This window comes from Convolutriloba macropyga, chromosome 1 (genome assembly GCF_964194025.1).
Source record: "Convolutriloba macropyga chromosome 1, txConMacr16.3, whole genome shotgun sequence".
Lineage (NCBI taxonomy): Eukaryota > Metazoa > Xenacoelomorpha > Acoela > Convolutidae > Convolutriloba > Convolutriloba macropyga.
Genome location: NC_134468.1, coordinates 61864644 through 61890104, shown reverse-complemented (window position 1 = coordinate 61890104; position 25461 = coordinate 61864644). Strand labels below are relative to the sequence as shown.

Here is a 25461-nt window from a genome sequence, read left to right as displayed (position 1 = left end):
TATCATACGGTTTATGAAACTATTTAATAAAAAAGACTGAGGATGAGAAACAGTAGATCCATTTTTTAAATTTACAATTCTCAGCTCGATGGGCTTTCTAGTAGTACTACTCATAACTTATATAACCAAAATTGACTGCGGAAAAATCCAGTTGAGCATATAGTTCCTCGCCATAGTAAGTGCGGTTGCATAAGCTTTTCCGCTTGTCCCCCATTTGTGGGTGCTTATTATTTGCATCCCACAGAAGCACGTGCCATATTTTTACATAATGATTACTATGCAATGGCACGTTCTCTGTAACTGGGGGTTCATGGCCTACTGGGGGGACGTTAAAGGATTTGAGATCTTTTCCGTTTGTGCCCCCGGTACGTTATGCAAGTTAGTTACAAAGCACGTGCCACTACACAGTAAATTACTATGTAAAACTATGACACGTGCGTCTGGGGTGTGCAAATAATATGCACCCACAAAGCTGGGAGCAGAAACGGAAAAGATCCAGGATTTGGTTCGGAAGAAAAAAGAACTGACGTTCTGCTACTGGCTCACATGGAAAAAAATGCGGGAAAATAAAATGAATGCTTTTCGCTTTCTTTTGGATGGAAAGATGCATTTATATCTGTTTTATCTCCACTATTAAAAATTCAAATATTTGTCATTTTAAAATATACCCTTCCCCAACAGCTTTGTGCTCATATGGCCTATAGCCCTCCTCCCCCAATCATGATTATTATACCACAATGTGGGCTATAATGGGAAACACCCAAATTGTTGTGATTTTCATATAGCGATGACAATATCATAGCGGATTTGTCCTGTAGATGAATAAAATAACATGTCCATAGTGTAAATTAATGTAACTATTCGATAATATCAGCCACGGTATGGTGAAGTTAACAGAGGACTTGCTGCTGATGCAGAGCAGCAGTGAAAGCAGCATTAGTATCTCCGAGTCATCTAATTGCCCTTCCATCTCGTCTACGGCAGAGACAAACACACTGTCCAATTTCTGTTCTCGTGAACAAACAGCTGTGTCTTCCTATCGTAGAATAAATTGCTGGTTAGTGATAACTACTGCGGACTTGGAGATTCTCTGAGTGCACTTAGAGGATTATATAGATAGTCCCATTATATCACCTCGACTTGTTTATCCTCCCATATTTCAACATATAATGCTATAAGTTATGAAATTGTCACCCTCAAACTAATTAACACCTATACCGATCACAGGTTTAAAAGTTACTCATCTCATATGTAAATAGGAACTATGTCTTCTTTAATTACCCTGGAGCAAAATTTGAAGCATTTTTAGCTCTTTACGAACCAAGATGAGTCTACCAGCCCAAGGGTAGTTTGTTGATCTTCTGTTAATTAATTGGTGAAGTGTTAGTAATGTTAATGAAAAAGCGAATGCCTCCTGTGTAAACGAGGGTTTAGGTCAATCTGTTTTTCAAAAGTCATGAGAAAAAATTAAAAAAAAAATTAAGAGTGGTTATTCATGAATTATTCTGAGTTAGAGCGCGAAAACTAGGCATAAAAACATTTTCGCTGAGCGAGCAAATTTTTGTTCACGTGTGGCATTTTAAAAGCAGTTTTTAAGTTTTATGTTTGCGTTTGGGAGCACATTGACCATTTTGAACTTTGAATCGACTCCTGTATTTTTTGTCTACGTTTTAGATGCTTTTTTACAGCTTCTGTAATCTTCCAGTTTTTGCACATAACGGACAGATTGTAGATCTTTACTAACTTTTCATCTTTTTGGTGACATTTTGATTTGTTGATATGTATCCATTTGCTGAATGATATCCATTTTAAGGTTTATTGAATTGGAATCATTTCAGATTTGGCCTGTTTTCGAGGTTTTCGCTAGTATTTTTAAATCTGTAGGCGCGCAAGTTTTTATTGTCAAATTCATAAGACCGATTCAATGGAGACATGTTTGATTCATTTTTCCATTTTTAATTTAGGATTTTTAAAATCTTTGTCTCTTGCCATTTTCCTTGTATCAGTAGTTTTTACGTCCCTTCTTAGCGTATCTCAATGGATTGCAGGCAGAACAACGAAGCTATGACCAAAATAATTTTTATGTGTTTTCTATATCTTTTTTCTGCCCTCTCTGTTTTTAATATCAACAGTTGTTCCTTTTTCCATTTGAGCAAAGGTTCCATGGAGTCGTTGAAGTAGTCGAGTTAAAAAATTTTCTTTAACTTATATTCAGATTCAGCGGGTCTTTGTTTATAGCTGCGAAGCTGTAAGCTGAGAGGAGCTATATTGTGTTGCTCTTGATTTTTACGACTCGAAGAGTATTGGTGTTCTATCGGCCTTTTTTTTTTAACTGGAAGTAGTTTCTTTTATGCTGTTTTTTCCAGAAACTTTCCAGATCAAAAGGTTTCTGCCGAGCTAGAGAAGTTTTTTGATCACGCGCAGCGTTCAGTGAATGACTTTTCGACTTTGAAGAGTATTTTGACAGAATGGAGCATATAGATAGCCGTTTTTAGCCGTTATTTGCCCAATTATCACCCATTTTTGTTTGTAGTTTGGGTTTTTGTGGAAATACCTTTCAGTCGATGCTGATTTAATATGAAACCCTCTTGAAATTCGTATCGCAGTTTCTTTGAGAGCCTAACAATGCGTGTAAAATGAGCACAAATGTTTCAATTTTGAGTTGATTTTTCTTTTATTTTTGAATTTTTTGATCCAAGACTTATTTTGAAAAATCAGAGAATATTGCAACTTGCTTATTGTTTATCATGCATTGATCGCCTCTTGCTAAAGTACGATATCTTTTTCTCTATAAAATTTTATACGTGATAATCCGATTTTGCCTGTTTTTGTCAATTTCTCCGTTTTGTTTGTATTTTGGTTTTAATTACTAGAATGTGTTTTCTGCACCCTCAGGGATTTTTATTTTGTTTGATTAATATAATAATTGTCATTTTTTGGCGTTCAGGTTTAAAGTTCAAAGTATTTTCATAAGTGCAAGAATTTTGATAAATAATCTTTCAAATATGTGATTTGTTTTCACTTCCATTATCCGTGCAGGAGGATGCCAATGTATTTTTCTAAGCGTTGAATGCTAAATAATGAAACTTATTTTGTTTTATTGCTTCAATTTTTTCAATTTAATTTTAACTCAAAAAATCAAAGTTTTTTTTTGTTTCTATAGTTTTACACTGTGTCCATATTCTCTATATTCTTGCTTTTAGCCTTCTACCATTTTCCTAAGACCTATAGTTTTATTTACTGTGGCTTTATCGTTTGTTTAAAAAATGAATCATTTTAGCCTATTTCTTGGATTTTTTCTGAATTTTGTTTGCAATTTCTTTTTATATATTTAAGCATTGAGATTCTGATGGAATTCGGTTTAAATGTATTCGCTGATTTTTACTTTCTGCGAAACACTTGGGGAACTCAGTTTTAGTATAAAACTATTTCTTGTCTTTGTATTATTCCGCTTGATTTGTCTTGTTCATTAATTTAATTTTTGCAATAATTTGAACTCATTTTGCCTAAGATGTTTCCAACAAGAGAATAATAACTAGTTTTTCTCTTAATTGCTGACTCCAAAAATCTTGTATCTTTTTTGATATTAGTTTAGTTTATATGATTATCATCTGCCTTATGATTTCACAAAGTGTCTTTTGGCGCGAAGAGTTGATTGTGGAGTGCTAGTTTTTGATACTAGTGTCCTGTTTTTTCACAGTATTTAAGCCGGGCAGTATTTTCAGTCTATCAGTATTTGGCTATCCTAAGAGTTTTGGCCGTTCTTTAATGTTACCAAATCTGTAAGATGAAATTTTGCGATATCAAGGTTTTCATTTTTTGGTCAAAATCCTGCGTGATGATTCAAATCTGCGGTTTTTTTTGTCTTTTACTGAATGATATCGTGATTTAATTTCTGGTTTTTCCAATGATGTCAATGCTCAAATCTCTCTCGTTACGACAGTGGTGTAAGTTTTAGCAATTTTTTTTGAATAATTGTTTTGAAGTCAAAAGTTACTGTTCTAAAAGAAAAGTTTTTGGTTTCGGCTGAAAGTATGGTTTTTTTTAATGTTCATGTTCCGAAATTCGCTTCGAGTTGGTTCCGGAATTCTTCCGTCTATGTTTTCTTGTTAGTCTGACGCTCTTTTTTCGTTCTACATTTGTTCACACAGCAAAGGTTATGAATGACAGCATATTTTCTGAATGACTTCTTCCTCTTACTAACGGCCTTTCGGCGCACGGCCTTTCGGCGCGCGACGTAATTTCTTTGTTTTTTGCCAGAGTATTTAAGTCATTTGCGTGATTAGATTTTGATCGTAAGTGAATCACCTGACTCAATAAAACGACTTTTGCAGCTTTCAAGCGTAAGTTTAATTTGAATTAGTTTAAGGTCAAAGGAAGTCATCTGTAATAAAGGTCACCAATGAAAAGGCTTCTGCGGAGTGAATTTTAACAAGTTTTATTAATCTAACGCTGATATATCTTTTTTGAGCGGCGTCGATAGCTTTTTGGACTTATATCTGTATCCGTTTCTATCTCTATTATACGGCTCGCAATTCTATTTCTTTCGTAGCTATTTCGGCAATCTGCCGGCTTTATTTATGTCTTTAAAGTATGGTTTTGAAAAAATTTTGAGTAGTTTTTCATTGTGTTTTCATCGTGGCAATCCAGTTTTCTTCTTTTTAAATAGACCTAGAATTTGAATTGAGTTCATTAGCTTTAGTTGTGACTCTTATTTGTGGAAATAAAAGGCAAAATATTTATGAAATTGCTCTGTTTTGACTGCTCTGGCGTTTTTTTGCTTGGTCGATTTCCCTGTCCCAGTAGATTTTATTGTCTATATTAATTTATTCGAGCGTTCCCAAGATCAAATTAATTTTTTAGGTTTAGGCTTGTAGGATTTTCTATAGATTTGATTTGATAGGTTTAATATTCTGTAATTTTTTGTATCAGCCATCTTTTTAAGTTCAATCCTGCAGGCGTTCTTTTAATGCATTTGAAATAAGGTGGTCGCAGTTTTTCTATCTCATTTTCCACATGTCTAGCTCATTTAATTCTGATCAGTTTGATGTCGTTTTGACCACCTCTTGTAAACCTTCATGCTTTACATTATTTTTCTCGAACTTTTTTTCCGGGATCTTTCACAGGGTTGATCTCTCTCTTAATTGAATGGTCTGGTAACAATTTGATTACAGAAATTTGAGACATGAAGGAGTATGTGGAAGACATATTGCAGCTAAATATACGTTATTTCCTTTATTTTCGTCCTGTTAGTTTTTCAAGAAAAAATTATTTGCTTTCTAATTTTCGCGATCAAAAACTAAAGGTCAGTTCAGATATCAGTACCTGCAAAACTTTAGTTATTTGTTGCCGTCTGACAGATTATTAAAAAATCGGGGAAAATCATGAATCCATTTGATCAAGTTTCTTTCTACTTCATTATTTTTTTAATTGCTCTCAGACAAAGTTTGTAGCAATTTTATTAGTCCTGTCGTCTTTTTTATGCGATTTTCCGCCTGACAGATTTTCCTCTGACCTTTTAACCTTCTAACTTATCTTCCTCTAAAAGGGATAAACAGGTAAAACCCAGAGGGCAATAAGTGGCTGAGCAGCTATCTTTAAGCCTTACTAGTCTCCTAAGTGTGCGCTTCACCCAGACAATTTCTTGGTGTGAAGGGCGGTTCTTGATCTTGAGAGTTTGGCCCCCCTCAGTCAACCCCCCCCCCCCCCCCCCTCGTCCGACTCCCTCGACACTCTTTCCAATTAAATTAATTGGGTTTACTTTCCAATTAATTGTTTTGCAGGACAGCTGTAAAAGTTGCAAATGAAGCTTCCATCTACGCAATGCCTTAACTTCCAGCTCACTTGGTACCACAGATTATTTTACTGTCGTGTTAAAAAATGCTGTTTAAAATTGAAGAGCGCGACGAAGATGGTATGGTCTAATAAGGTTGTAATAAAGTTTTGTTTAGGGGATCAGAAATTGACGATATCTCCATTATTGCGCAGATGCCTGACTTGGAGGTGGTCACTTTGAGGTTAGTACTATCAAAATGAGGTGTTCTAAATGCGAAGGCAACAGGATGTGATTAATTGCTCTCAAACAAAGTTTTTATCATTTATCTGGGTCTTTTATTTAGTCTTCTTCATTTTATCGTTTTTTGGTATGACCAATTTGATTTTTCGAGTAATTTTTGCAATGATGACTTGGTTTTTGCGTGATCTAAGTTGCTCTCTCGTTCTGAATGTTAGCGGCCTTACTGGATTGACGGCCGTCTAGCGAAAAGCTGATGAGGCATTCAATTGACTAGCGAGTTTCGAAAATGGGTTGTTCATATTTTGAACTAAATGTACTCTGATACTTTCATGGACGGCAAAAACGTTTTTTTTCTTGAAACGGAAAGCTATCACTTTGAGCTCACACTTGTTGATTCATCTAAGCTATGTCATTCTGAATAGTTCCATTGGAGTATATGATCCGAAGTTTTTCCACTTTTGTTTGCCAATTTTCTCTAAACCGCTGGTTATGATATCTTTGGATGCCATGCTGCTGTGATTGTTGTGATTGATGGTTAATTACGGTAGGGAATTAAAGATAAAAATAGTAACTCACTAAAACTATTAGGAGGCTCAAAATTGGAGAAGTACTTTGCATTTAAGTTAAAGAACGCATGTGGAAGATACACACACAATGAAAATATGCTCCTACCGTGCGCTTTTCCAAGTTTCTCTACTGTAACTTTGTCGACCTCTCGCACTACGAAACTCACATCGGCTCAATAAGAAAAGCAGCTCAATATTGAGACTTTTTCTTTTCTAAATTAGCTTGACCATCAATCCCAAAGACTTATGTCCTGCCAGATATATAGTCTCAAGCAGAAACGAAATATCAGGTAACGTTTCAGACGATTTCTGACAGCTAAGTTTCCGGTATCTGCTTTTTTAAGATACAGAAATATGAATCATACATGGATTGTTCTTTCAGCTCGAACGCTGTGGAAGATCTGTCACCATTCGCAAACTGTAAAGGCTTAACACAACTAACTTTGAGAAAGAACAATGTCTCGGATATGAAGCAGTTGGAGCATCTGCAACAACTGGATTGTTTGAGGACATTGTGGTTGATGGACAACCCAGTAGCTGATCAACCCAACTATAGACAAAAAGTCATACAACTGTTGCCACAGCTGAACAAATTAGATAGACAGTGTTAGTAAGCACGTATAAGATTAATTCGGCCCAGATAATTCGATCCTCGGGTGCATTCTTCCAATAGTTCAGAAATAATTAAAGAATGTGCTCCGATTAAGCTTAGATTTCACTTTCTTTGTCGGATCAAGGAAAACATTTGATCTTTCGTTATATCCGTGGTTTAATCGAGTTTATCTTAAGTTTCACCAAGTAGTCTTTTCCCTGGCATAAATTGTCTCAGGTGTCCACGCAATCTGCCTTAACACTCACTCAAGAAAATGATGAAATTTGGTTATAGCCCGAGTATAAATAATCAATGCGGACGTCTAATAATCGCTGTGAACAACGAATGCGACAATCTATTGTAGGCACCTCACATATACACTCAAGCACACCCACACACGCGAGCGAGCTTGCACATAAACAATCAAAAACAAAAAACCACTAGCCACAAATTAAATACTTTCAGAATTAAATAGTTTCAGATATAATTGAATGTCAGGGTAGCCGTGGTCCCCCTTTTGTAATGTTGATTGTTGGAGCTAGCTCATTACATCATTCTCTGGAGAAGTGGGATAACATTCGAAAACGACTCGAAGGGAAGGTCATCTCGAAACCAGGATACAATCTACATCCAAACGCTAAAGATAAGTACAAGATAGTTCAAAATCGATTGCGATACGTTGAAAATAACACCAAAATTATATTGTGGCACGATATTATCAATAACACAGTAACAAGCCCGAAAAGCGATAATAGAACACCCCTCAACGGTGATCAATTAAAAGTTGAAATCGAACGTCTACAACGAAAGGTTGATATAGTTGGAATTGTTTATTGTGTCAGAGAAGGCGCTCCTGACGTCTACAACAAATTGAAAGAAACTGAGATACCAGTGTTGCATATAGTCAAGAATCTTTTATCTCGCCGAAAGCAAAAGGATAAGAGTGTTGAAAAAGTACAGCAAGCTTCACTTGGAGCCATTTCTCGAATAGAAAACGCTCTTCTCAATCGTACGAAACAACGGTGATTTGAAGCAAATTTGCAAAAAGAAAAATAGCAAACCCCAAAAACAACGAAAGAAAAACTCGGCCAACAAATAATCAAATTTGAGGTTAGTTTAAGTTCTGTGAAGTTCCTAACTATTAAGTTCCTTGGTCCGGATCAGAACTTTTAACCTAAAGTCCCAGTCGTTAAGATTATTTTTTGAGAAATTCCTAGCGATTAAGTTCCTTGGTTTTGCTCAGAAAATAATATAACACGAAATGGGGAAAAATTGTAAAACTTGCAAGAAGGCCGTTAACGCAAACGAAAAGAGTTATACTTGTGTGGCATGTAATTGTAACATGCATCTGACTCCTGAATGTACAGCTTTCTCCAGCTGCAATTACTGGCATTAAAGAGCTTGGTATGAATGCCATGCTACTCTGCAATAATTGAGTTGAACAAAATGAAAGGGATAACTTTATTCGTTTTCGAACCCTGGCAAAAGTTGCTGAAAAAATCGATAGCTTGAATGTTGGAGAAAAACTGAAGAATATGGAAAGGCGACTAACGGACTTAGTGGATGAGAAAATTGGGAATGCTACGAAAATGACGTTTGACAAAGTTGAAAAAACATATGCTGCTGTCGTTGCTGTTGAAACTACTTCAGGAAAACCTAAAGGAGTGAAAACTCGAAAAGTCACAATATCAATAAATGTATAAGAATACAAGGGATACCTGAGGATCCTAAAAAAACGAAAGGGGAATATCTTGTCCCAACAAACGATGAAGTTAACGATCTGCTCAATTCGATAGGTGCGAATGCACATGTCACGGAAATACAAAGACTTGGAAAATTTCGGAATGATAGAAAAAGCCAAGGGCGGTATTAGTAGCCTTGGCAACTGAACACGAAACAAGAATCACTCTTGCAAAAAGTCGAGAATTCAGAAATAATTTGGTCGAAAGAAACATTTGCATGCTGCCAGCGTTGACGAGGGATGACGCACTGAAAGAAAATCAAATGTTAAAAAAGTGAAGGGAGCTGCTTGACGGAGGTGTACCTAAGGAGAAATTGAAAATTCGAAATCTTGAACTTTACAATGAATGGGTCAAAGTGCAGTTGGATGTACAGAATGCCCACTGACTAGGAGGCTTTCGCCATATCCTCCAACTAAATACAAGAAGCTTAGTAAATATCGAAAGAAGATCAAAATTCATAAATGCAGTAATTAACTCAGATTATAATGTTCTATGTCTTTGCGAAACCTGGTTGAACGATAACATTCACGACTCCGAACTCTTTCTTAACGATTACAATGTTTATAGAAGTGATCGGGCCACGATTGGAGATAGAAATGCGCATGGAGGTACCCTCATTGCTGTGAAAAATACTCTGATATCGGAAAAAATAAATTCCACTCTACCCAACTCATGTGTAGCGTGTAAAATTACTCTGAATGACACTCAAGTATTTCTATATGCGCTCTGCAATCCACCCATATCAAGCTCATATCGATACACGATAGAGGACTTCCAACTGCTCCTGAGAAACATTCCTAAAAACAAACCAATTGTCATCTGTGGAGACCTTAATTTTCCAGAAGCAAACTGGAAGACACTGTATAGTCCCAACGAGACTGAAGACAAAGTCATCGAAATGTTTGAAGAGAAATTGTTTCGGCAAATTATCGACTTCCCGACATGTGGAAACAACATCTTGGATACTGCCTTCTATCAAAACTGTCATCTATCCGCTCAATTAGACAAAACTTTTCCATCTATCTATAATCTCACTGACCATGAATCCATTCGTCTATCCTTAGAAAACCCAGTTACTGAAACAAAACGATTAATACAGAACTTTAGAAGTTTTGGGAATGCTGACTATGACGCTATAAACGAGCAACTTGTTGAAAAACCGTTCCAGTCAATTTGTTACACCAACATCAACAGAATGAGCGAAGAATTCACAAGGTATCTTGACGGAATTTTTGATTTGTATGTTCCGAAAAGAATCACTGTCAAGGCATAGACAATCACTGCCACCCTGGATTTCCTGTGGTTCTTCAAATTTGATTAATAAGCTGAAGACGCAGAAACGTTTATTGGAGAATAAACCAACATCTTACAGAAAACAGTTGGTTCTAAAACTGGAAAACTAAGTCACTGATTCAGCTGAAGAAGATAGAGTTGTGTACCAAGAAAATTTACTGGGATCGAGAAATACAGACAGAATTTTTAAACATCTGAAAAGCCTAAACAAATCTGCTTGCCTGCCCAAAGTTTTGATGAATGATACCAAGAGAAGTTCACTTCGATGCGAACAAGTAAATATGTTAAATCAATTTTTTCACTCGGTGTTCTCCCCAAAAACTAATTTCAGTTTGAAAGATTTCAAAGTACAGAAACCCTCTCTTACAAATTTTGACATCTCGAAGAATACAATCAGAAATATAATGGATGATATTGATGCCACAAAATCCAGAGGACCGAACGGTATACCTCGGGTTTTTTACGTAAAGACGAGCGAGAATCTCTGCAACATCATGCATTCTGTCCTTCGGAATATAAAAAGGCTGCGGAAAATACCTGACAACTGGAAAGTTGCTGCCTTAACGCCTATTTTCAAAAAAGGAGACAGAAGAAAAGTTGAAAACTACCGGCCTGTCACTATTGAACATTGATAGCAATATTCTGGAAAAATGTATATACATTGCCTTGTATAATCATTTTCAAAAGTTCCTAACTAAGAGTCAACATGGTTTTGTAAGGAGAAGATCTGTGCAAACAAATATGCTGTTTATCAAAAGAATATATGAAGCTCTTGATCACGACCCTCAATCAGAGATTATTGCTTTCTACACTGACTTCACAAAAGCTTTTTACTAAGTACCACATTATGAGTTAATTCAAAAATTGATTGACATTGGAGTTGGAGGATGTTTGCTCGAAATTTTAATCGACTACTTGAGGAGTGTTTGACGACAATATGTGCTTATGGACAATACCAGTTCGAAGATACTCGATATAACTAGCGGGGTACCACAGGGGTCACTCCTAGGCCCTATACTGTTCGGTATATTTATTAACGGTCTTCCAGATGTTCTGATGTTTTCTGAGCCCTTTATCTTCGCTGATGATCGTAAAATTTTGGCTGTACAAAGAAGCTACTGGGAAGTCCAAGATGATCTACATGGGATTGAGAACTGGATAATCCAAAATAAAATGGAGCTGGCAATAGACAAGTGTTCGTATCTCAATTTCAGAGGTAGAGACCAACAGTACAAATTGATGGGAAAAGATTTGGCGAAATCCACGACTGTCGAAGATCTTGGTATTCACGTGGCGGCTGATGTATCGTGGAAACAACATATTGAAGAAAGAATGAAGAAAGCAAATAAAGTTCTGTACATGCTTAAGAGAAATGTTGCAACTAAAGTAAACTCGTTTGTGAAATTGGGATTATATAAGTCCTGAATTTTGCCGGTATTGCTGTATGGTTTCACGTGCTTGACTGCAGGAAGAACTGAAATTCAAATTCTGGAAAAGTTTCAAAAAAATGTCAAATGGATAACGGGAAATAAAGATACAGAATACAAAAGCCAGCATCGACTATTAAACATATTGCCATTACCAATGTTTATCAAGGTTAGCGATCTATTGCTGGTTTCAAAAGCTTTGAATGAAGAGAATAGCGGAATCGAGCTACCAGAAGTACATACGAAAGAAACAAGGAACAACGAAATTTTCAAAATGACGAAAACTCGAACAGAGAAAGCGCGCAGCGAATTCAGCTTTAAGACCTGTCGAATTGCAAACCGCCTAGAAAATTTAATAAACTTAAGGGAACCATCTGGACTGAAAAACCGAATATTACGTACAATGTGGAATTTTTTCGAGAAGAAATTTTCTGAGCGAAATATTTGCACTTGGCAATTGTTCTGCGATTGTCAAAACTGTAGAAACTATTGGACATTATTTTAATTTGATGACTGGGACTTTAGACCCTTCAGCACAGCTGTAAATCACCAACAACAACAACAAGTCCAAACACAAACATACATAAATGCGCACGCAATAAGAAACACACCTACAGAGAGAAATAGAACACTCACACACGCCACAAATTGTCACATTCACACCAAACAAATATATAAACACCCAAACGCTTTCCACGATACCAATTCCGGTAGCCCAAAAAAGAAGTGATCAAGCCCATATAGTGGAGTAGTAACTGCTCACGATCAGCATCTTTTTGACCCGGGTTCGATTCGACCCTTTCTGCGCATTTTTGGTCCCTGACCTCACTTGATGCGTCCAATTAACCATGCTTGGCAATTAGGCTCCTTGAAAGTGCAAGAATTTTGCCCTTTAGAGCTCTCGTGATCATTTTAGGATGACGCAATTTTTTGAAAATTAATTGATAGATTTCGCTGTTGTCACGAGCTCCGTAGTTGAAAGCAGCAATTAGTTGAACTTGTCTGATAATTAGCGACCCGATTACGTGGGGCGCAATGTGAAGATAACTATTCCCAGACGCTTGTGTTGAGCTGAATCAATCTCTTGAATTAGAAACACCCCCAGAATCATTATTGAACTCACCCAATGAGAGGGGAGCCTTTTCTCAAGCATGTCATCCAACAGGAGGGGACTTATGCTCATTTCAAATTCAATAATGCGAGGAAATTAAAAAAAGAAAGTTAAAAGGCTTAGTGAGAGAGGAAGAAACATAAAAGATCGGAGAAAACATTAAGATTGGCAACAAGAAATAATCAGCAAACATTTGAATTTTAGATCAAGATAAACCAAGATTATTTAATAATGGAGACCACGCAGATGGCAATAAATTTTTATTATCGGTAAAATTAATAATTTTGCACGTTTGCTAATAGATATTCCGTTTTGATACTGCTGAAAGGGCTTCTGCGTATCGCGACTGTAAACCCCATACCTACCCCACCCACAGATTCTCCCACCTAACTACCCCCGCACCTTCTACAAATTGTTTTTGCATTCTGTTGAAAACACTTTGTATAGTTTTGTTAGGTACATAATTTCTGTTTATATCTTTATTATTTGCGATTTTGTTAAGGTTAGTATAGGATTATATCTCACGACTCTGCGGGTAATTTTCGTCATTCTACTGGATGATTGTAATAGCTGCAAAGCGATAGCTGAGGCTATGATTGACCTTCTCTAGGAATTTCGTCAAGATTTTTGTTACAGCCATAAGAGGCCATAATCACTTAAAATCTGCTCTTTTGTTCATTTGTTCATGCCATTTCAACTTAATTGCGTACGGGACGTCATTTTTCACTCTTAGTGGAGAGAGATCTTTGTTTATTCGCGTGATCGAGTTTTTGGTCACACGTGACTTGCCTTACTCTCAAAATGACTTCCTCATTCTGCCTCTGAAATTGACTTTTCTTTACTTTAATTCAGGAGATAAGGTCAAGTGAGTGCGTTTCACTCTAATTGAAGGGTATTTGTATTTGAGGGCAGCTAATAGAAGCAGCAATAAGTTAAACATATTCTTAAATTTTTTGGTCGGTTTCTTTTACTATCTTTTTGAGACTGCAGATCTACGAAGCTATTGTGGCTATTTTTTAAGCTATGTTTATGCAATTTTTGTCCTGGTAATTTTTTTCTGTCCGTTTTGGTCAGAAAACATGAAGCGGAGAGAAAAATTCTTCGGTTTTGCGTTGTGACATTATTTTTTAATAGCCAGACTGATCTTTTATTTTGGCTATTATAGCGCTCCTATTATATTACAGTTCAAAGAATTTGAATATTGTAATGGTGTGCTTTAAGATCTGGTCTTTTTAAGATCTGTTCACACTTTTTTTTTACCTTTTCTTGTCAATGAGAAGTCAAATTGGAGTAGTGATTTTAATCACCCTGGAGTAGTAATAGGAGCGAAAATCAAGTAGTAATCGGGCATGACATTTTTCAAACTGCTTAAAAGTCAACTGAGAAAAAGGCATTTAAACAGATTTTTGGATTTTGATAGCGAATTCTTTAAAACGTAGGGCAATTAGGCTTCTGTTTCCGCTGTTTACTCTTTGCGAGTTCTTGTAGTTGTTTTCTTTGTTCCGTCATTTAGTGTCACTAATGATTTGTCTTTAGGTTTGTTAATGAGACATTTTTGAGTATATTTAGTCTTTTTTTCACAGCTAACTATTTTAACGACTTCAAAAAGACTGTTTTAAAAAAATATTTATCATTGCGTGAATTTGCCAGTCTTGTCCTGTTGAATAGTCATTCAAAATAAATCTCGTTTTTTCTCTCATTAGAAAAAATTGAATCCGTTTAAGTAAGTTCAGTTTATTGCTTACAGCTTTTTTGACTTCGTAAACTTTTTTTTTCAAAAATGTTTGAATTTTTAATCGTTGTCTGCTCTTGTTGCTACTTTTTTTTTGCGTGGTCCGCCAGTTTTTATTTGTTTTAATTGACGTTGATACTGATTTCTATCTATAGATAGTAGGAAAGAAGTTGAAGAGTCCTGGTATCCTTCGTATTTTTCAATGACTTGTATGCCACTTATTTGCTATGAAATTGTAAAAAGAGGTTTTTGCCAAATGTTTGTTGTCCTTTTACTTAGTGTGTTAGTGGTTTTCTACAAGATTGGTGTTTGCTGTCTATACTCTCCTTGCGTAAAAGTCTTTTGAAGTTGGCGTTGTTGCAATTGTTATCTTTGGTATCCCTGTTTTTCCAAAAATGATGTCGAATAGGTTTTTTTTTAGATTTTTGTAGTGTTCTGTTTAATTGCTCTCAAACAAAATTTGTAACAATTATATTAGTCTTGTTTGACCCATTTGACTTTCTGTTTCCAAAAGCGGGATAAAGAGGTTGCGCCCAGCGGGCATTAAGTGCTCTTAGAACCTTTCAGCTCACTAGTCTGCAAGTATGCGATTCAGAGAAAGGTTTTGGAGACTTATGCTTATGGTGTTAAGGGCGGTTCTTTGAGGTTGAACCCCCTCACAACCTCCCCACGCCCACGTCAGCCCCGCGCTCACTTCACCCTAATCCGCACCCCTGCACATCGTTCAGGCCGTAAGGGCCCCGTGCAGCCAAAAACCGCCCTCCCCCCGCTGTTGCCCCCCCCCCCACGGTTGCCCCCATCAGCCCCCACCGGTGCACCCCCTCTCCGCTGCGCTCACCTTACGCCACTTCAATCAAGCTGAAGCTGGCCTCACTAAACTGACGAAATCAACCGCTCGCCGGTTGTTTGAGATCAATTCGCCCGATGTCAGTCGGTTATGTTTCCTTTCATGGTCGTATTGGTTTGACTTTTTTCATTGTCGATGACAACTCTAATAGAGAGGCTAATATTGTTGTCTTCTGTTTTTTGAATTCTTTGAATTGTGATTAAAGTCTGGTCTTGCTATTTTTCGTTGAAGAATTTCTTTTGCTTTACCTCATTTTACCGCCTTTTCGACATTTTGCATGAAATCTTTTTGACTTCTCTAGGCTAGTCGAATAGTTTGCTCATTCTGCTAAATGTGCTTTTAAACAGCAGTGCTTGGCAAAACAATCAAAATTGAACAGATTAATTATCGAAAAACGAAGTCCAAAATGAAAACGGGATAAACCCATAAAGCCCAGTTTTAGATGCGCTCTATTTGAACTTTGTTTTTATAAGTCTTAGTTAACATCTCTAATGCTTTTTGGCATTGATACTACCCCCGGTATCTTCTCATTAAGAATCATGCGATTGTCTAATTACGAAATCCAATTAAAAAGCGTTCGCTCTTTAAAATTTTTGTTCAACAACCAATTTTTTCATTGTTTTATGTTCCTTCAATCCCATTCGATGTTATGGGAGCCAGAACAACGGTGCTTGAACAAAATTTTGCTTTCTCAATTGTTGTTCTTTGTTCGGGTGTGGCAATTGAACTTCTGTTTTTCTGTTTTTTAATAGCCGCACAGCGATAGTTGGGGCTATTATTGGCCTTCTCTTTCTCGCTTGTTTATTGGCCTTCTGCAAAAATTCGCTTTCTCGCTTGTGGTTTTTTGTTCACATGCGGCAATTTCGCTTTGATTTTTTCTGTTTTTTCGTTTTTTGGATCGGATTTTTTTCTAAATGGTTTTCCCAATCCATTCATAGTCCTTTCTAGGTCTAGTTTTCGGTTTAGTCAATGAAAATTCTTTGAATTGTACGTCAGGACTACGACACGTCTATGATTTTTGTTTCGACCATATGACGTCACAGCCACTTTTTGTTCATTCGTTCATGCAATTTCAACTGAATTGCATGTGTGACGTCATTTTTCGCTCTTAGTGGAGCGAGTTTTTTTGTTCATGCGCGTGATTAAATTTTTGGTCACACTTGAGTTACCTCACTCTCAAAAATGACTTCTCAATTTGAAATTGACTTTTATTTACTTTAATTCAAAGAGATAAGGTCAAATGGGTGTGTGTCACTCTAAATGAAGGTTATTTGAGATCAGCTAATGGAGGCAGCAATAATTTATACAGATTCTTAATCAAAATATAACTTTCTTCAGCCTTCAATGAAAAGACTATTTTTTTGGTCTGTCTTCTTTACTGTTTTTTTTAGACTGCCGATCTACGAATCTATTGCGGCTATTTTCTGGCAATCTGCCAGCTATGTTTTTATTATTCGTTTATTTCTTCAAAATGCTTTTGCGAATCAATTTTAAGTCATTTCTAGGTCTAATTTTCTGTTTAGTCGAAATCAAAATTCTTTGGATTGTAGTTCACGACTTCCGCTTTGTATATTCTGCTATGTCTCCGTCCATGATTCTTGCTACTATTCGACTTTTGTTTTTTGACCTCTACCTGAGTTATTGAAATTGCGTGCACGTCAACTTAACTCACTCAAAAATTTGACTTTTGAAAATTTGATGAATTTAAGTTTTAGCTACATGCACTAATGAAGGCCAATAGAGTGAGTGCACCTATAATGAGCCCCGATCCTAAATGCTCTAAGTCTCTTAATCTGTTGTATCTTAATTTTGACCAAGATTTTCCCCTTAAAAATTACACTACAACTCTAACACGTTAAATTTTAGAGGGTATCATGCTATCAAATCGAAGTAAGTTCATACTGTAGGAGTTATTAATAGCCGCCTCAGCTTCTCAGCCGGCTATTATAGCGCTCCTTTCTTACAATCCAAAGAATTTGATTGCAATTGGAAGAATTTGAATTGTATTGGGTTACTGTCTTTTTTAAGATCTGTTCACACAATTTCATGTTTTAAGTCAAATTGAAGTGATGATTTTGGTCACACCGAAAAAGGAAGTAAAGTGAAAAATCAAGTGGTTTTGTGGCGTGAAATTTTTCACTCTTATCAAGGCAGAGTGAAGAAAGGGTGTTTGAACAAAAAAGTTGCTCTCTAGCTAGTGGTTTTTAATAGCCGCCGTCAGCCTCTCAACGGCTTTTATTTTGGCGCTCTCCTTTTTTTAATTCACTTTACCTTTTGATCACGTTTTTCATTTTTACATAAGTCACAATTTTAACGTTTGACTACTGACTTATTTCACCCATTGTTTCAACTGAACGGATTTTAAATTCTTTCACGCATTGAATTAGGCAATGTTATGGATACGGTCAATTTCAAAAGATCAAAATCAGAAGAGAAGGGATAAACCGAAAAAGCCCGGTCATTAAGTAAGTGTGTTAGGTTATCAAAGTTCATTACAGCGTTTGCTAGTTGATTGAGTGTTTGGTATTAAGCTTATTAGCTTTCAGTTTGGAAGCCAGAATTAAGTATAGTTTTAGAATCTAACTGAAACTGCACGCCAAATTAGAACAGTTTTTGACCCTGAAAAAAAAACTGAAATAATTTTTCTTCATTGTTTTTCTGTTTCAATCCCAATATGCGTCTACAGCGGCTATCTTCCGGCAATGTGCCGGCTATATTTGTTTATTTGCTGCATTTTGACATCGATTTTTCGATTGTTTGATCGGATTTTTCTAAATAGTTTTTCCAATCTATTCCTGGTCCAATCTAGGTCTAGTTAATATCTGACATATCTCACTCACTGTTCAGCTGAATCGATTTTAAATTTATTCGCGTATTGAATTACGTCATGTAGTGAATACGGTCAAAGTCAAAAGAGCAAAATCAAAAGAAACGGGAGAAACATATAAAGCCCGGTCATTACGTCATAGTGCATTAGGTTTTCAAAGTTCATTAAAGCTATTGCTATCTGGCATTTTATTATGCGTATTGGCCTTCAATTTAGAACTTGAATTAAGTGTAATTTCAGAATCTGACCGAATACGCAGAATTTGCACACCAAATAAAAACACTGCACTGACACATAGAAAAATTCTATCAATTTCTCTCTTTTTCTGTTTTAATCCCAATGTGCGTCGAGTGGGTCAACGGTGGCTGTTTTCCGGCAATTTGCCGGCTATGTTTTTTTAGTCAATGAAAATTCTTTAAATTGTTTCAGGACTTGTGCTGCTACACTTTTTTTCAATTTCAATGATGGTCAAGTAGCGGCTATTTTCCAGCAATCTGTCGGCTAGGTTCACTTTCTGCCTGTAACGGCCCTATTTCTCTCCGAGGTTGATGTAAATCGTTTTATCTCATCAGTTGCTGGAGAATGAACCTGGTTATTTGGTCTGTTTGTTTGCTCTCAGACGGCAGGTTTTCCTTGACCCTCGATAGTTCCGTTTTGTAGTTGCGTTCTAGAAATTGCAAAATGTTCCTCAAAATGTTCCATGTCTTTATGTAGGTTTCTCGGTTGGGTTTCGAAGTGTTTGTGGCTTGTATTCAACAAGGTCGCAAAGAGGAAACAAAAATTTCGCTGGATTTCAAAATAGTACTGGCCGATGCTCTCGCGTAACTGCAGTTGCCGGTCTAACCAAACCAAACTGATTCAATTTAAACATCATTGAACGCGGTGAATGCAGTAATCAGAGTTTTCTATTTCAGAGCAAAATTTCTTCAGAACAATATTATCATTATCAACTAAAAGGAGCTCAAGGGACGGGGGCTCAAGATCCTTCGATTGAATTTTATATGATGTACTTTGTGAGGAAGAGGCGATATTTTGCAATTGATCCTTGATATTGAAAACAGTAATCGATCTATGTTGGTGTCTTTTTTAGTAATAACTGACAAAGAGAGGAGGCAAGCTGTTGAGGGAAGTGCTGGAGATGTCACTGAATCGTGTCCTCACAAATTTGACGAGGGTGATGATGGTGATAAATGTCCCCCACAACAACCAAAAACCGACGAAATAAAAGAAGCCAAATCACAACCTTCCGATGACACACTGACGGAAGTGAAGGAGCCATCACGCGAAAGCACTGATAAGCAGAATGAGGAAGCGGAGAAGATCGATTCATTGGAGCAAAAACCTGTTGTACCTAGTGTCGAAATTGTGAGAGATAATGAGCCAGTAGCTGCATCTGACACGTGTGTCCAGGATAGTAGTGGGTCCAGTTCGAATAGAGCGAGTGAGCAAATAAACCAAGAGGAAACTAAAATTGACCGTGATGTTCCCTTGAATTGTTTAGTGGCTGACTGTGGTCAAGAGTTGGCCCAGACGAGTACCATGGCTGCTTCCCAGGAAGTGAAAATTATGGGACCAAAGGTAAGTTATGATACGGTGTTTTCTTAAGGTGGAATTTGTTCATAGGGGCACAAAGTAAACTTTAAAGGTCAACTGAGTTAACCGTGTAAAGTAGTGTACTGTATCTAGACATTACTGTAAAGTTGCTCTTGAAATCGTTTGAAACAATGAAGTTTAAAAATGCCATATTTTCCTTTATACAGTACCAGGTTTCAAGCTTACAAAGGGTGTGTTTCAAGCAAGATTACGTGACTCTAGCTAAAGTCACTTTAGCTTCTGGCTTGTATCTCGGACCTCTACGTGTTTCTCTATTAATGCCAGATTATTTCAGTGACCTCATCAGAGGCGCGTAACCTATTCAAGATCATCGTACATTTCACAATCTTGTCAAAGTGTTGAAAGGTCAAAGTGAAAGCGCAGAAATGAAAAAAAAACTAGAAGTACAGTTCAACTAAATGAAAGTGTTGACATTGAAGAAAAATATTTATTAACCGTTCTAATTGATCTAAAAGATGATAGCAATTTTTTGGGTTTGTTTAATAGCCGCCCTCATCTTCTCAGCCGGCTATTATTGCGCTCGTATTTTTTACAATTCAAAGAATTTGAATTGTATTGGGGCGCTGTCTTTTTTTTACAATTCAAAGAATTTGAATTGTATTGGGGCGCTGTCTTTTTTACGACTCGAAGAGGAGTATTGGAGAAGTCCTTTTTTTTAACCAATTTTATTGGAGTGAATTTTGAAGCGGGAAATGAAACGCGTGAAAAAATTTGGAGTGGTTTTTGTGCTGAACAAAATTGAAGAGTGGAGCGAAAAGAGAGTGGTTTTTCTTCATACCGCTGTTTTTGAGAGAGCGATAAATTGATGTGTGAAAAAATTTTCTCTAAGCGAGCGAAATTTTTTTGTTCACATGCGGCTTTTAAAACCGTTTTTTTTTGTTATTTTTTTGGTTTAGAGGTCTGATTATGACATTGTGTGATGCTTAGGGTTGTTTTAATAGTGGTTCGCAAGTTTTTGGTCATTAATAAGATTTTTATACCATTTTGCTGGTTTTTCAGCTATTTTGCTGAATTTTAGGCGAATTTTAGCATTTTTTTTGCGTTTTGTTTTGTTATAATGCTTTGTAATGGCTTTGAATAGACGCATATTAGTAACTGAGTTTTTAGATACCAAGTGATTACATTCTCTTAGGTTGGAAACGATTTTTTTGTTTAGAAAAATGACAATAAATTGAAAAATTTTGAATTATTTTTCTTAATTTTTTGCTGTTTTTCGTAGTTTTTTCTAAACTTAGAAAATTTTTTCAGCCTATTCGACTTTCCTATTGTTTTCGAAGTCTTCCAGTACTAATTCGCTCCAATTAACGTTTTTTGGGTCTATGTGCTCCCGTGAAATTAAAAAAAAGCTCAATTTTTTCTATGATTTTTTCATTTTTTTATAAATGCCCTTTGTTCTTCAATTTTTTATAGCATTTGGGGATGCCTATTGTCCAAATTAGTTTTCCTTGATGCGTGTTGACGTTTTTGATTTCAGTTTTGAATCATTTTGTTAAAGATAATTGAGTAACTTTTATGAAGAGTTCCGCAATTTTTCGTGTTTTTTTTTGGAATTTTTGCTGAGTTCTTCTGATTGTCTGCTTTTTGCTAGTTTTTAGTGCTCTAGCTTTTGATAGGAGCTTTTCTAGAGGTTTTGTTGATATATATTTAGTGCACTTTTCAATGACAAATATCACTAACTTTTCCTAAACACTAACTTTTTTTCTATTTTTTTCGTTCTTCGTTTTTACTCATATAAATAAACAATGATTTGGATTGGCGGACACTTGACCAGATGTAGTATTAAAAGTTTTTTGAAATAATGATTTGATTTCAGCATAATGGTATTTGATTCATTATTTGTGGCCAATTTTTTTGTTTTTTTTTACAGAAAATATTTTTGGTTTTGTTTTTCATTTCCTTTCTTTTACCTTCGTTTATTCTACTTGAAATTTGTGTTTGGTTTTTGTCTCAAATAGCAGTGATTCAACAAAATTAAAGTAAACCTATTTCACGGGTTTTTGCCAAAAGTTGTTTTTAAACTTGCAACTCAATGTAAAATTTTTATCACGTGCTTTATCGACTTTTCTGGTCAGTTATTTTTTCCTTGTTCTTTTTCTTTTTTTTTGTTTTAAAGTGACAAGTGTTATTCAGTAGGATAAGCATTATGTTATTTATTGTGGTCAATCAGTAGAATAAGTTTTATGTTTGTTAGGGGCGTTCGTTTTTCCTTCGAGTCGTTTCCGGAATTCTTCCGGCTATGTTTTTTTTTTAAGATCTGTTCACACATTTTCATGATTTTTGAAGTCAAATTGGAGTGGTGATTTTGGTCACGCCGAAACAGGAAATGGAGCGAAAAAGCGAGTGGTTTTGCGGCGTGAATTTTTTTCGCTCTAATTTTAAAGTAGAGTGCGAAAATGGTGTTTGAACAAAAATTCGGTTTCTCGGTAGTGGTTTTTTGTTCACATGCGGCAATTTCACTCTGATTTTTACTGTTTTTTCGATGTTTTGGATCGGATTTTTTTCTAAATAATTTTCCCAATCCATTCACAGCTCATTCTGCACCTAGTTTTTTGTTAGAATCAAAATTACATATCTCACTAGTGGTTTTTTGTTCTCCCTAGCAGCATTTTGACATTGATTTTCTGTTTTTTTGTTTTTTTTTTCATCTGATTTTTTTTAGAAATGGTTTTCCCAATTCACGCATTGTCCGTTCTAGGACTAGTTGTTTGTTAAGTCGATTAAAATTCTTTGAATTGTACGTCAGGACTTGTCCTGCTATGTTTTTTTTTTAAGATCTGTTCACACATTTTCATGATTTTTGAAGTCAAATTGGAGTTGTGATTTTGGTCACGCCGAAACAGGAAATGGAGCGAAAACGCGAGTGGTTTTGCGGCGTGAAATTTTTTCGCTCTAATTTTAAAGTAGAGAGAATATGGTGTTTGAACAAAAATTCGCTTTATCGGTAGTGATTTTTTGTTCACATGCGGCAATTTCACTTTGATTTTTACTGTTTTTTCGATTTTTTGGATAGGATTTTTTTCTAAATGATTTTTCCAATCTATTCATAGTCCGTTCTAGGTCTAGTTTTCTGTTTAGTCAATGAAAATTCTTTGAATTGTACGTCAGGACTTGTCCTGCTATGTTTTTTTACTTCGTCAAACTTTTTTTCGCTTTACCATTTTGCCGCTTTTTCGACATTTTGCGTGAAATCTTTTTGACTTCTCTAGGCTAGTTTCTCTCTTCTCTCATTCTGCTAAAAGTGAATTTGAACATCAGTTGCTAAGCAAAGCAATTCAAAATGAACAGAGTCGGTATAAAAAATTGAAGTCAGAAATAGAAACGGGATAAACCCATAAAGCCCAATTTTAGATGCCCGCTATTTGAACGTCGTTCCTATAAGTCTTAGTTACCACCTCTAATGCTTATTGGTGTTGATAGTAGCCACTGTAGCCGCTCTCTAAGAAACAGAAGTATGTTCAACTACGAAATGCCATCAAAATAAATCGGACTTAAAAAATATTTTTGTACAGAAATCTTTTTTTTTTCAATATATTCTATTCGTTCAATCCCAATCATGATTATTGGAATCAACGGCGGCTATTTTCCGGCAATCTGCCGGGTATGTTTGTCTTTTCATGCGATTTTCTGCTTGATCATTATTTCTTTGGCAGCTTTTATTTTCATTCTAAGAATTTGGACCATTTTTCTGCCCTTAGCTTAAGGTGGCTACAACCAAAGTCAGCGCCACACCAGTAGTTTGCGAGCAAATTTTCGTTTGTTAATTCATTATGTTAGTGTCTTGGGTTTTTAAAACACTATTTTGCTTCAAACTTTTCTGTGCTCATATTATGACCTCTCTGCATTTGTCAATTTTTGCGTAACAATATGGAGTGATGATGATACTCGGGCTATCTGACAGCATTATTTGCTTTCTTTTTTAGTTGTATTCTGCCCCTGTAAGTGGAATGATGTTCGCCCCTGATGAAAACGAGGACTCTTCGCATCAACAGTCAGAGCTCTCGCCAATTAATCAGTTGAAAGAGGAGGAGGAGGTTGAAGAGATAAGCAACAGAGATCGAACGAGTGCCTTCAGAGATGCAAGGAGTAACACCGTCCAGGCCATCGAGCTACTACTTGACAATGTAACTCATGAAGACCTGCGTCATCTTTTAACTGTCATCTCATCCAAGCTCAATATTAATTGCTCTTAATTGACTTAACTAATTTTTTGCTGTGCATTTGCTGAAACATTTGTTCCTAATGAGTTTGCCCTAATGAGATTTGTCTTAATGAATAGACAGGATTGGAATAGCGTAGAGTATTTTAGTCGAGGACGTTTGTAAAGGTTGCTTTCAGTAGCCACGTAGTTAATAGCATTGTCTATTTTCTCTGAGTTTTTGATACGGAGTGGCATTAGACTTCAGTTGTTCTTACCTATCAATTTAAAAAGAGAAGCAATAGGAGAAAATAGGATAGGATGCCGATTATAGTTCGGAAGTTAGTAAATTTGAATTGGCGTTGAATCAACTCAACGATGAGATTTGGTTATTTATGATGTTTCAGAATACTACATCTTGTATTTATATGAATTTAGTTTGTTTCTGCTTCTTCATATTCTCTTCTATTTCATTGCCATGTGCATTGTAAATTGTAAATAAATATGCCAAATGAAAAATTGAGTAAAGTACTGTTGAGTTTAATTCAGCTTAATTCAACGTTCGTTTTCCCTATGGCCGTAATTAATTGCTCTCAATCGAAATTTGTAGCAATTATAGTCCGGTTGGTCTTTTGACGATTCGAAGAGGAGTATTGGTCTTCTACATGCTTTTTAAAAGCTGATGTCATGACTTGAAATTTGACTGTAGTTATCAAACATTGACTTCTGTTTTTAGAACGTTGACTGTTTTCGAATAATGGAGTTTAAAAATAGCTTAGTTTTTAATGTAGCGTAATTAAGAACTGATGGTAATATTCAAGGTGAAATGGTCGTTGAGAATTTTTGACCCCATATAAGTCCCTCCAACCTATCTAACCTACCCTAACCTATATCATATTTTGGAAATAGGTTGAGATAGAAAATAGTTTATTATTGCACGACTCTTCGAATCGTTTCGGGTGTTCTACCGGCTATTTTTAAGCGATTTTTCGCTTGACCGAGTTGTCTGACCCAATTGACTACTCTTCCTCAAAAACGTGATAAAAAGGTAGCAACCAGAGGGCATTAAGTTCTCTTAGAGCCTTTCAGCTCACTAGTCTCCAAGTATGCGATTTACAGAAACTGCTTTGGAGACTTATACTTATGTTGTGCAGGGCGCATCTTAGGGAGGTTGACCCACCACCCCCACAAACCCTCCCCCTCACTTCACGTTCCCTCTCCATTCCTGCCCCTGCACATCATTCAGGCCGCAAGGGCCCCGTGCAGCTACAGACTCCCCTCACCGTTGCTCCCCCCTCTGTTCCCCATCAGCCCCCACCGGTGCAACCCCCCTCTCCGTTGCACTCACCTCACGCCCCTTCAATTAAGCTTAAGCTAGCCTCACTAAGCCGTAGCTATCTACTGACTGACAATCGCTCGCCAGTCGTTTGAGAGCAATTCGCAGGGCGTGTTTTTTTTTAGATTCTGAAAGCATGAAGAGGCCATTTAAGATTATTATGTATTGTGGTCCCAATGGTTGTCTGGCAACCCAATTCTGGAGCCAAATAAAACAAGGAGTC

At 36.3% G+C, this 25461-nt stretch overlaps 1 protein-coding gene across 1 annotated transcript; it reads left to right on the top strand.

Moving 5' to 3' along the window:
- The first annotated feature begins 420 nt into the window (after positions 1–420).
- On the top strand, positions 421–24463 carry LOC142350382 (uncharacterized). Its single transcript, XM_075402232.1, has 5 exons — positions 421–1057; positions 5952–6017; positions 6965–7188; positions 19244–19731; positions 23688–24463. The coding sequence occupies exons 1-5, from the start codon at positions 882–884 to the stop codon at positions 23955–23957; spliced, it is 1224 nt and encodes a 407-aa protein (XP_075258347.1). The 5' UTR covers positions 421–881; the 3' UTR covers positions 23958–24463.
- The last annotated feature ends 998 nt before the right edge of the window (positions 24464–25461 follow it).